The sequence below is a fragment of the Lactuca sativa genome, chromosome 4, assembly GCF_002870075.4.
Source record: "Lactuca sativa cultivar Salinas chromosome 4, Lsat_Salinas_v11, whole genome shotgun sequence".
Classification (NCBI taxonomy): domain Eukaryota; kingdom Viridiplantae; phylum Streptophyta; class Magnoliopsida; order Asterales; family Asteraceae; genus Lactuca; species Lactuca sativa.
In genome coordinates, this window is record NC_056626.2 from 107979147 (window position 1) to 107992252 (window position 13106).

The 13106-nt window shown below is 36.0% G+C and overlaps 1 protein-coding gene across 2 annotated transcripts; it reads right to left on the bottom strand.

Annotated features, from left to right (window-relative positions):
* Positions 1 to 8501: 8501 nt before the first annotated feature.
* LOC111886260 (uncharacterized) lies at positions 8502 to 11100 on the bottom strand. Of its 2 annotated transcripts, XM_023882502.3 has the most exons (5): positions 10914 to 11100; positions 10337 to 10388; positions 9562 to 9643; positions 9114 to 9282; positions 8502 to 8931 (listed from the first exon to the last, which is right to left on the bottom strand). In XM_023882502.3, the coding sequence occupies exons 2-5, from the start codon at positions 10337 to 10339 to the stop codon at positions 8679 to 8681; spliced, it is 507 nt and encodes a 168-aa protein (XP_023738270.1). In that variant the 5' UTR covers positions 10340 to 10388; positions 10914 to 11100; the 3' UTR covers positions 8502 to 8678. The 2 variants fall into 2 exon arrangements, with proteins under 2 accessions (XP_023738270.1, XP_023738271.1); XM_023882503.3 differs by lacking the exon at positions 10337 to 10388 and having other exon boundaries at positions 10914 to 11099.
* Between the last annotated feature and the right edge of the window lie 2006 nt (positions 11101 to 13106).

A 13106-nucleotide genomic window follows, 5' to 3' on the forward strand; every position in this document is an offset into this window, starting at 1 on the left:
TTGACTTCCCGAGTAACTAGGTTATTCAAACTATCTACAGTCAATCATACTTTGGAAGTAGGTATTGAGGCAAGACTTTCATGAATTCGTCTACAGACTGTCTAAAGTGTTTTAGACATAGTGTTTTGGACATAATACAAGTTTGTTGCAGTGTTCATGAGTATTTTTGGAATAAGATTTGAGTATTGGATTAAACCCACGCTCATCTGAATCACTTCATGGATTTTATCACGAGTGATTGTGGGACGATAATATCTTATATTCTTGAAACCAAGACATGTGAGTTGTATTTTACAATTTGGCTGCACATTGACATATGTAAACGCACCAGTAACTTGGTGTTATAAGACATATTGTTGTGTGTGATTTTATGAGTAAGTACAAGAAAACATTTGAGTCGAAGTTTATCCATTCATTTTACCCAATGTGGGATAAAAGCGATATAGATTTAGTGATGACAACCCTAAGTGCTTGGCCAAGCCTGGACTGATTTGATTTGTTCAATTAGTCGGTCGTCATAAATAAAAAATCGGGAAACAACACATGAACAGAGAGAATGATTATAATCCATGTATCAGTTCATACGATATCTAGAATGGAGGAATATATGATCCCTTATCTAATGGACGCGTCATTTGACTAGCTTAGAGTTTGATATCGGCTTTTGAGAGCTACGATTGCTAGTCGGGATTTTGGAGTCGTACTTGCAATAATAGTTATTAGACTTATTCAAGTGGGAGACTTTTGAATTAGGTGTCTAAGCCTATAAATATATTTGGTATGTACTTGACCCGAGAGTAGCATGGTCCATTTGGGTTGCCTTCACCAGAACAATCTGATAGGATGGATATTTGAGAAAGAGGTTATTTATGATTTATTAATATATTACAAGTATAATATATTAATTGAGAAATCATAATATTTAATTAGTATTAATCAAGAATTAATTTGGAATTAATTTAGTGATCAAAAGAGACTAATTAAATTAACGGGGACTGATTATGTAAATCAGTGATATATAGTGTTTGGGTTATTGATCCATGATGGGCTAAGTTTATGTAAGTATCCATAAGAGTTAGCCCACATGAGATATGGATCACAACCTAAGTGTATGGATTAGGGTTTACCCATGACCCTTGGAATCCTACACTATATAAATGTTACCCCTTAGCCAAAATCGACACCTATGTATTCTAAGAGAATCATAACTGATTTTGGAGTGTCTAGCCTCTCTTTCAAAGTCCTCTTGTGTTCATGGTATTTGTGAACCATTTGAGGCAGCACACTTGAGGTGCTAAGCTCTTGAAAAGCCAAAACTACAAGCTATAATAAAGAGGTATTATTCTAACTAGTTTTATGATTCATGTACCAAAATTGTATGCTAGTTGTAGGCTTCAAGCTTTGGAAATTTTGTTGCATGTATAACTAGAGAAAATTTAGATCCAAAGCTATTAGGGTTGTATGTGCACCATAGGAGTGTTATAGTACACAAAACCCAACAAGTGAGAATAGGATGTATGTGTATTCTAGTGGGTGATGTTAGGGTCGTTGTGATGATCTTCTGAGACAAATACAGGTAGGTGTGGAAGGTAGTATGGGCCCGTACTACCCGAAGCACAGAACCCGTACGCATAGCAGGGAAGTCACATCTCCTAGGGTTTTGTTGTTTAGAATAGCTCATATGGTATGAAATGCGCTTTATCTAATGTTTTCTTGTTGATTTTCAGTATGGTGATCACAAGGGGATCCGGATCAGGAGCTAGAGCGAGTGGCCGGGATAGGCTGTGGTTGACTAAGGATGAGATTAGGGCGTTGATTTCTTCTAAGGTTATGACTGTTATCCGAGGTCAGATACCAGAGTTGTTCGGGTCTATCAAGACTGCCATGATTGAGTACTTTGATGACCATTGCGCTGCACTTACCGAGGTTGTTGTTGCTGCAGCTACCACGGTCGTTGCAGCCATTGGGGCTTGTGGAGAGAGAGCCTTCCAGTACTGGGACTTCAAAAATTCGAAGCCCCTGGTGTTCGATGTGGTTCAGGATCCGATCATTGCTATGAGGTGGTTGTCCGATGTTGAGGGATGTTTCTTTACTTGGTCCTGCCCAGCTAACCAGAAGATCAAGTGCGCCCTGAACCTTCTCAGGTTGGCGGCGAAGGATTGGTGGAGGTTGGTTACTAGCTCTTATACTCCGGAGCAGAGGTTTGTTGTATCATGGTAGCAGTTCTCTGAAATGTTCCTGAGTTTGTTGCTTTTGAGCAAGCTCAGTATTTGAACATGCTCAAAAAGAACATTTCTCATTTTGTTTCTACTCAGTGCTATGGTACACTTGTGGAGTTATAAGAGGCGGTAGATTGAGTTGGAGCTCCAGACGAGGGAGTGAAGGCAGGATCTGGTGCTGTCGCAGCCTGCGACGAAGCGGTTCAAGGCCGCTGATGTGAGATATGGGAGTCATAGGGGCCTCACTTATGAAGTGCAGAAAGGTTCATGAGGGTCCTTGTCGATCTACTTTTAGGTGCCACAAATGTGGCAAGGAGAGGCATTACACCAAGGACTTCCACCAACAGGTTCCAACACTGACCACCAGTATCTGTTATCACTATGAGCAGGTTGCCCATGTGAAGGCCAATTTTCCTTTGCTCATTACAGGACCGACGCAGGCTCCAACGCCAGTTACTTTGAGGATCACCGATGGGCGTTAGGGTAGGGCAGAGCCACCGAGGGCTCGAGGTCGTGCTTTTCAGCTCACGGCAGAGGATGTCAGGGAGGCGTCAGACGTCGTTACTAGTATATTTCCATTTATCATTCTGTCGATTATTTTATGGTATGCTTATGTTTATGTTTCTGATAGGTACATTCTTAGTGAATTCTTTGCATGCTCTTGTGTTATTTGAATCGAGCGTGAGTTGGTCCTTTGTAGCTCATTCTTTTAGTAGGTATTTCGATATGACCCTTGGCGAGTTGGAGTGTCCTTTGCGGGTTTCTATCACCAACGAAAATGGGATTTTTGCATCCATAGTTATCAAGGTTGTATCTTGGAGATCTTCTGGGTGCCTTATCCAATTGATTTGATTCCTATCCCCATGGGGAATGTATGTGTGATAGTAGGGATGGATTGGCTGAGAAGGTTTGGTGTTATGATTAACTGTGAGGGTCAGCGAGTGGTAGTTCGAACCCCAAGTGAGGGAGAACTGGTCATCTATGGAGAGGGTATCAGGATTGGTTCAGGGTTTTGTTCGACTGTCAGGGCTCAATAGTATATTCAGCATGGTTGTATAGGTTATATTGCCTATGTGGTTGATACACTGGTTGGGGAATATGCATTGGTTTTAGATGTGCTAGCTGTCAGGTTGTTTGTTGATGTGTTTCCAAAGGAATTACCCGGTGTGCCTCCCGCGAGACAAGTTGAGTTCAGGATTGACATAGTTCCATGTGCGGCTATGATTGCCATGGCGTTGTAGTTTGGCACCGCCTGAGATACATGAGTTATCCTCTCAGCTTCAGGAGCTGTTAGGCAAGCATTTCATCAGACCAAGTAGTTCACCGTGGGAGCACCGATATTGTTTGTCAAGAAGAAGGATGGTTCACACCGGATGTGCATTGATTACCTGGAGTTAAACAAGTTGACGGTGAAGAACTGTTATCCCCTTCCACAGATTGACAACCTCTTTGATCAGTTGTAGGGTGCATCTTGGTTCTCCAAGATTGATTTGAGGTCAGGGCATCATCAGGTGAAGGTTAGATAGGAGGAAGTGGAGAAAACCGCGTTTCGGACTCGTCATGGTCATTACGAGTTCGTGATGATGCCATTTGGGCTCACCAATGCGCCTGTGGTGTTTATGGATTTGATGAATCGGGTGTGTAAGTTGATGCTAGTTATTGTTTTATTGATGATATCTTGGTGTATTCCAAGACCAAATAAAAGCACAATGAGCACCTTTGAGAGCTTCTGGGAGTATTGAGGCGGGAACGGTTGTATGTCAAATTCTCGAAGTGTGAGTTTTGGTTACGAGAGGTCAAGTTCCTAGGGAATATCGTTAACCAAAATGGGATTTAAGTCGATCCGGCCAAGATTGAGGTTGTGATGTAGTGGGAGGTCCCAAAGTCCCCCTCAGAGATCAGGAGTTTCTTGGGTTTAGCAGGATATTATCGGAGATTTATCCAGGATTTCTCCAAGATTGTTGTACCCCTCACTCGTCTGACAAGGAAGGGCATGGATTTTCATTGGGGACCTGAGCAGCAGGTTGCATTTGAGACACTATGACATAGGTTATGTGAGGCCCCGATGTTGACCCTTCCGGAGGGTGTCGAGGATTTCGTTGTATTTTGTGATGCATCCATCACCGGTTTGGGGCAGTTCTTATGCAGAGGGGGTGAGTGATTGTGTATTCTTCTCAGCAACTGAAGTCGTGTGAGGCACGATATCCTACTCATGATCTGGATTTGGGGGCAGTAGTGTTTTCCCTCAAGATTTGGAGACATTATCTGTATGGGGTCTGATGTACCGTCTACACGGATCACAAGAGCATGATGTATATCATGGACCAGCCAAACCTGAACATGAGGCAGCGCAGGTGGCTTGACGTGGTCAAGGATTACGACTACGAGATCCTTTACCATCTGGGTAAAGCAAATGTGGTCGTAGATGCTTTGAGCCGCAAGTCGGATGGATCTTCGGGTGGGGATACGTGTATGAGGATATCCATTGATTCTCCACTTTTGGATTTGATCAGAGGGGCACAGGAAGAAGGAGTCAAGAAGGAGAACTGGAAACATGAGAGGATCAGAGGCGAGATTGACAAATTTTTCACCGATAGTCGGGGATTGTTGACTCGGTGTGGTCGGGTTTAGGTTCCGTTTTCTGGCGAGGTCAGGTAGATAGATTTGGAGGAAGTACATAAGGCTTGCTTTTCGATACACCTGGGAGCCACCAAGATATATCGGGATTTGAAACTAAGTTACTAGTGGTCGTGTATGAAGCGGGAGATAGCTTGGTACCTTGAGAGGTGTTTGACCTATAGGATGGTCAAGGCCGAGGACCATAGGCTGCATGGCAAGCTGCATCCTTTGGAAGTTCCCATGTGGAAGTGGGAACAAATCACCATGGATTTTATCACCAAGCTACCAAGGACTGCCAAGGGTTTTGATGCTATTTGGGTCACCGTGGATCAATTGACCAAGAGTTCCCACTTTTTGGCCATCCGAGAGAGCTCCTCGACCGAGAAGTTAGCCGATGTGTATGTTCGTGATACTGTTGCTCATCATGGGGTTTCAGTTTCCATTATATCATATCGAGATGTTCGGTTCACTTCAAGATTCTATCAGAAGTTCCACGTGGAACTGGGTATGAGGTTTCATTTCAACACTTCTTATCATCCGCAGACTGACGGCCAGAGTGAGCGGACCATACAAACACTTTAGGATATGTTACGGGCTTATGTTATAGATTTTGATGGAGGATGGGATTCCTACCTACCTCTCGCAGAGTTCTCCTACAACAATTATCACTTTAGCATTAGTGCACCACGCTTCGAGCTTTTGTATGGTCGGAGATGACGTACCCCAGTTTGTTGGGGGGGGGGGGGGGGAGGTTGGTCACAGAGTCATGAGAGGACTAAGTTAGTCCTCCATACTACAGAGCTCATTCAACAAATCAGACAGAGATTACAAACAGCTCAGAGTCATACATGGGTGTGGGCAACATGTTACCATACCCAAAAGGTGTCACATCATCATCCTAGTCATACATGGGTGTTATAACACCCACGGTGGAAATGGGCAACACCAAATAACATGTAATAACACCCCTTATTTTCTATTTTATTTTTTAATTTTTTTTATGTTTTTAGTTTCTATATATCTAATTTCTTTTTTTATTTATGTCATAATATTTATAATTATCATATAAATTAAATCATAAATTAAATATAACATTTAAAAAGTGAAAAATAAAATCTTAAATCCTAAATTAAAAACAACATAAAAAGTTTGCAACTAAGGATAAAACATTTAAAAACCTAAAATCCAAAAAAAAAAAGACGAAAAAAATTACATTTTGACCTAAATTATTCATCTTCAGTATCATTGTAGATATGATCTGTCAAGTCTTCTCGAAGTTGTTTGTGTTATCATTGGTCTTGAATATCAACGACTCTATGTCAGTATTTCGTTATTCCTGGTTGAAATTAAATGTGTCCATGTTCTGTAGGCGAATACTCCGCAATGGTTCGTCCTTTATCTTCAATCATCATGTTATACATTATGATACATGCATACATAATATCTCGTAGAGTGTCCAACTCATATGGTCGTGCTGCATGTTCAACTATGTGTCATTTTGCTTTCAGAACTCCAAAAGCACGTTCCATGTCCTTACGTGCTCCTTCTTGTCTTCTCTTGAAAATTTTGTCTCTTGATTCTATCAGGTGTTGAAATGTTTTCACAAACGTGGAATATGGTGGGTATATTTCATCAGTGAGGTAATACCCGAACTTATACTCATAGCCATTTATTGTGAAAGGAGCATCTAGTGTCTTTCCTGTCAAAAGGTCCTTAAATATTGGTGACTGATCAAGAACGTTTACGCCGTTGTTAGAACCCGCAACTCCGAAAAAAGCATGTCAAATCCATAATTCTTGTGAAGCAACAACCTCTAATACTAATGATGGCGATCCAAGATGACCACTTGTGCATTGACCTTTCCATGCGATAGGACAATTTCTCCATATCCATTTTGTGCAATCAATGCTTCCAAGCATACCCTGAAAACCATGACGTTCTTTATGTGACGCATACAGTTGTTGCATGTCATTCAATAAAGGTTTGCGTAAGTATTTGTCACCGAAGGTTTAGATTACACCTCTCGCCAATCTATACAAACTTTCTCGTGTAGTTCACTTTGATATCCTCATATGGAAGTTGATCCATACACAACAATTTTTCTCCATACACAACAATTGTTGCTTTAAAATGTTGTATTGTACAATTATATAATGCATGAATTGTTGCGTATGGTAAAAAAATTGTTGTGTACGAATCGCTTCCCTTCTCATATAGTCATCAATAGAATCGGGCGACTCCCCCCAAGCCATAAGCTTGATTACAACAACATATTTTTGCAACCCTGTAAAACCTCGTTTACCTCTCGCATCATATCTCATTTGGAAATATTCATACCTAAACATAAATTTAATTTTTAAAACAATTATTTAATAATCTAAAGAACATATATTTAATTTTTAAAATAATTATTTAATAATCTAAAGAACATATATTTCACTTTTAAAATAATTATTTAATAATCTAAAGAACATATATTTAATTTTTAAAACAATTATTTATAATCTAAAGAACATATATTTAATTTTTAAAATAATTATTTAATAATCTAAAGAACATATATTTCACTTTTAAAATAATTATTTAATAATCTAAAGAACATATATTTAATTTTTAAAACAATTATTTAATAATCTAAGGAACATATATTTAATTTTTAAAACAACTGTAATTTACAGTTGCTGCTTTCCATTGCATTGGCTATCCATTGAAACATATTTTTCCGCGAACGAAACCTTCTGTTAAAATTGCTAGGTTGGTAGACACAATTATCCGCAAAATAATCGACGTTTATGTCCTTCTTCACGATTTCTGTTCAATGTCGCACGTCTGGTCAGTAGAGAAGTTGGCTCTAGGGGTAGTCTGTCCGTAACATATCGGTACATCATACCCGAACATATCATCCTCGTCGATATCTTAATATAATAATTTTTTTTTAAAAAATTAACACGAGGCATTTCATCAAATGGTCTACGTGCATATACTAAACTCTATTATAATATGATAAAGGAACATAGAACTGAATTTTGGTAAATTCATTTATTAAAACATAGAAGATACCTATAAATGCTCTTCAACAGCGCTTCCTTCAACACCGATTCTTCCATCGTCTCCAAATCGATACAGTTATGTCATGGGTAGTTTAGTCAATTTTCAATGGGAGGGGGTACAAAAAAAATCTGGATTGGGTAAAGAATGAAACGTCACCGGATCAGAGAGAGAATATGATTCCTTATGTAATGAAGAATTCAATTCCTTAATGTAACCAAACACCTTTTTTTTCTAAAGAAAGGAATGATCTTTTCTTTTATTCTTTATTATTTTGATAAACGAAACAACGAAAAAACCTTTCTATTTTCTAAAATTCTATACAATTATGATGAAGCCTAAGATTTTCAACAAAGACAAGTATCCACAACTCCGGGTCCATCTATAATAAAATATGTAGTATTATTATATGTAGAAGATTAGACGTGAATGTCTAAAATCTTTTTTTTTCCTTCAAATCCAAAAAGGTTTTGAAAACATGATTATCTTAATATATCTTTTTCTCACTTTAACTTTGCCTTAAACCAAATCTTTGCCTTCTTATCCAAAAGAATTTGGTTAAAGTGTGGTGCTCATGAAAATCCTTTGCAACAAGAATTCCATTACAATGGCATATGGAAACCATGAATTGATATTTGATATACAACCTCAACCTCCACCACAACTTTTTCTTATTTTCCTAATGTATACAACATGGATGATGTATAATAATTCATGAAGAGTTGCATAATTCCTCATTAATCTAAACTTAAAAAAACAAAATCCAAGATTAGAAAAACATATGAATGATAATCAACATTCACTTGGAAGAACATTATAGAAATGGTAAACCTCATCATCATCAATAACCCCAACCTCAGTCTCACAAACCGAGCAACAAACCGGAGTAAATGACTCACCATCAACTGCTAAACTTTTTCTAAATCTTTTTCTTTTTAAACTTCCTTTATCTTCTGATGATGATGATGATGATACTTGTTGTCCTTTCTTGATCTTGCAATTTAACACAAACATTGCTCGATATTGGGTCACATATTTTTCATGCCTAATAAGTAACAAAACAACAAACCCCACTTTCAGTATTTCAAGATACAACAAAGCTTCTAAAATCAATTCAACACAACATAGCAAGCTAGCTTTTTAGAACAGAATGAATAAAGCATCTGAATGAGAGACTAAATGACCATTTTACCCTTACATGAAAAGGAAACAGGGGGATGAAAATACCTTTGAGACTCGAGGCATAGGGTTGTGAAACATGCAGGACATGTGAGAACTGCATCAGAATATTGACCTTTTCTTTTCTTTTGAATCCAGAGTTGATCTTTATCATCAAGATTTGGATCATATAACTCAGGCTTCACAGAATAGTCTATTACATCATCATCTGATGAAACTGATTGCACACCAGAAATGTCAAGAATATATTATTACATTTTTATGTCATTAAATAACTTGAAACAAGTATTTCCAGTCAACTACTATATATTTTAGGTCAACAAGACAAGATTGTTTCAAGTTTTTACTACTTTATGTTTCTTCTTTATTTACCCCATCCAATTAGTTTAAGATAAAAAAAAAAAAAAAAAAAAAAAAAAAAAAAAAAAACCTTGTTGATTTTATAAACCATAACTTTCCAACAAATATATAATCCAAACATATTTACAAAACTTACCTACATCTTGATCTTGATTATTGTCTTTTTCTTTACTATCAATAGATTCGTTTATAAGAGCATCCTCCTTCTGTTGAGACATCTGCAAAGAGATCAAGTTGTAAAGATCATGTCATGACTGTTTTAACAAAACTAATAAGTATAATAAGTTAATAACCAATAGTTCCAGTCCTATATAGGGTTTAGGATTTAGAATAAAGAGTAATATGGAATATTCTGTATCTTTAATTTATAATTACGTTAATTCATTGTATTCATCCATAATATATATGGAAACTCGAGTTCTCACACATGTAACAAGCATACTTTGCTAAAAGCCCCAAAACTTTACTTACAAGTGTAGTACTTTTTGATAAATGTACTTTACAATATGAGAAAAAAAGAGTGTTATATTTTGTTAAACTTTTGAATGACATACTTTGCAATCATAAAACTTGGTCTGTTTTCTATATTAGCCATTGTTTCTAACATTGCAAATTGTGAAGTCCCATTTCCTCTATTGTAAAAGATATACTGATCTACAAGAATTGCCCATATGTATCCTTAATCACCCATCTTTATGATTTTGTGAGTACTAAGTAATAACTCATGGATACTGTCAACACAGCATGAGAGCACCTATCACATTCCCCGAAGAACTGCACCCTTAAAGCACCTGATATAATGATGCAGCAACAGGTAGAAACATCCTTGCTTTGAAGCTCAAATGTACTAGGACTGATTCATAAAAATCATAAGATGTCTAAGCGAAAAGCATGGGTAATCACTCATATACCATTGCTGATCTTCAAGATTCCCCCTTTCATATGAAAATTTATTGATCCAGCCTATGTATGGAAACTAACAGTTAACATCAAGTACATCAATGGAGTAGTTATCAAACACACGCTCTGTTGATCTCTAACATGATAAGAAACGAGTAAAGGCAAAACCACCCAACCTCTAAGATTCTTCCTATCAAGAAATCTAATTCAAGAGTTCATCAAATTTTGCAGGCGTTCTATTGGATTCGTCATAAAATGTAGCAAGATAGATAATGAAGGCACAGGCTGACTTTGACACAATAAAATTCCCAATAAACAAACAAGTTCACCTAGCCACCATACCGAATCGGAAAACCCCTTCCAGTTTGAAAATTATGAGGGCTTACAACAAGATTGCCACTTTTACTCGAAACAAATCCTAATTGGTGAAACAAAATGTTATGCTGCTTCAAAAAAAAACCCTAGAATACTCTAATTTTAGAATTATACCGTTTTAAACGATTAATTGCATTTCGAAGAAAAAGAATATGAATTCGACAAGATATAAAGTAATTTGAGATTTTATATTAAGTTTCCATCGGAACTTACGAGATAGAAGTGATACTAGAAATTTCAGAAGACCAAGTGCGCGAGGTTCTGGAAGCAGCTGTGGCAGTTTAATCAGTATCCGGTGGGCGGTGGCGGACGAGATTGGCGCGGCGAGAGACTGTATAGGACTTTCAAGTTTTCAACTTTAGCAATCACTACCGACTACCCCTGACTCTCCTTTTTTACAATATTTCATCATGCAAAAAAATTGTTTTTATTTATCATCTTCTTATGTATTTGTCGGTTTCAGTTAAACCAAATTACAATTTAGGTATAATGTTTTCTAAGTTGCTTAATTTTATGGCAAGATAATAACATTTAACATATAATCATACCTTCAATTACATTTGGTATCACCTATTAATGGGTTGATTTTCACTGAAATGACCAAAATTTGGAACCCAACAATCATGTTTTTAACTTATATCAACTTCCCAAAATACATTTTCTGAATTAGTGAAAAAAAATTTCATGGAAAACGCAACTCATCGTCAATGATGAATCTAGGATTTAAAATCATGAGTGTCCATTTGAATAAGGTAACAAAATAAATGGTTTAATTTTTTTTTTTTACTAAACGGGTCGGTTAGTCAATAAAACCATCTCATACATATATATTATTAACTTTAATACCAACATATATTAAAGTTATTAGTAAATGTCTTACAATTGTTCGTCATAGTCGGTAGCTAGATATGGATAAAGGGGCATGACATACATATGGTGAGCTACAACAATGGTTAAAGAGCCTAACATAGCTAGGTTAAGAGATAATTGAGCATGCCATGATGTTGTTAGAATCTCATATAGGCTTTTATGGCTCTGGCCCGTAAATGGACCTTTATGAGCTTCTAAAATATCTTTTAGATCTAAGCCTTAACTTCAATCAAATAAGAATAGTTTCTTTCGTTGGTAGACTATTCCAGTAAGATGGAATCGAATCTGGTTACCGTATTTCTTTCTTAGTTTTTATCGATTCCTATAATGTAAAGAATAACAATTTGAATATTGAATTTTTGAATAGAAGAAATATATCTTTTTTTGTTTTTTTTTATGAGAAACAATCTGTTGTTATGTTATTTCGTATTGTAAGAATAATCTCTTTCTTATTTCTTTCTTGACTCAATCTCTTTATCCAGTTAGAGTTGGATTGAAGTTATTATAGTTAAAATACAATTTATCAATACACTGTTTTTAATATTATTAACATATATTCTTTAATATATACACTGTATAAATAATTCATAAATTAATCATATAAACTAAATAAATAACCTAATCAACCATATAAAAGATAAACATATAAAAGAATCAAATGAAAAATTGTTTACGGATTATACACTAAGTGTTATAATTGCTTTTCTTTTAAAAGAATATAATATAGTAAATTTGTGATTTTCTCATTTTAAACTAGACTAAATAAACTATCAAGAATATTATATTGAGTAATTTCACAGTTTAGTCCAAAATGCAAATCTAGTGATGCAGCAAATGTATATTGTTTTTGCTTAAAACTACTGATTTTCTGCTTTTTAGAAATACCTAGGCTATGGTTAGTAACTTTCGATTTCCTACGCTAGACTTTTTCATATAAACCTAATATTGTTTTTGCTTTATATACATTATATTAGAAACTAGATGTTTGACTCGTGTATTGCACGGGTTGATTTAAAAAAAGATTAAACATTAAAGTATAAACATAAAATATTTTTTAATGTATAACTTTAAAATAAGAAATAGAGAAATGTATTTATTGCAATTCAATATCATATATATATATGATATTTAATACTTTACATATATAAGTATATGAGTTTAATTTTAAAAATTAAAATAAACCAAAAATTGACAAGTGTATAATATTTATTTCAAAAATACCACAGAATGACAAGTGTCAAAACTCATAAAAGATTGACATGTGGCAAAAAAATCTTCATTTATTAAGGAGGATAATACTAAAATGTAACTTTCACTTTTTGAGTGAAAGTTATTGTAGCACACGTCTCCATTCTTATGCACAAGGTACAATTGACATGTAACCATTTTCCAAACGCAATGTACAACTCACTTTTAACTTTCATTCCATTCTTTCGGTACCTTCCAGATATACGGCCACCACCAACGATTACAGTCGATCTCTTTTTGTTTTCCCTCTTGCTTCTCCTTCTATCCTCTCTACTCTCTCCGTTGTTC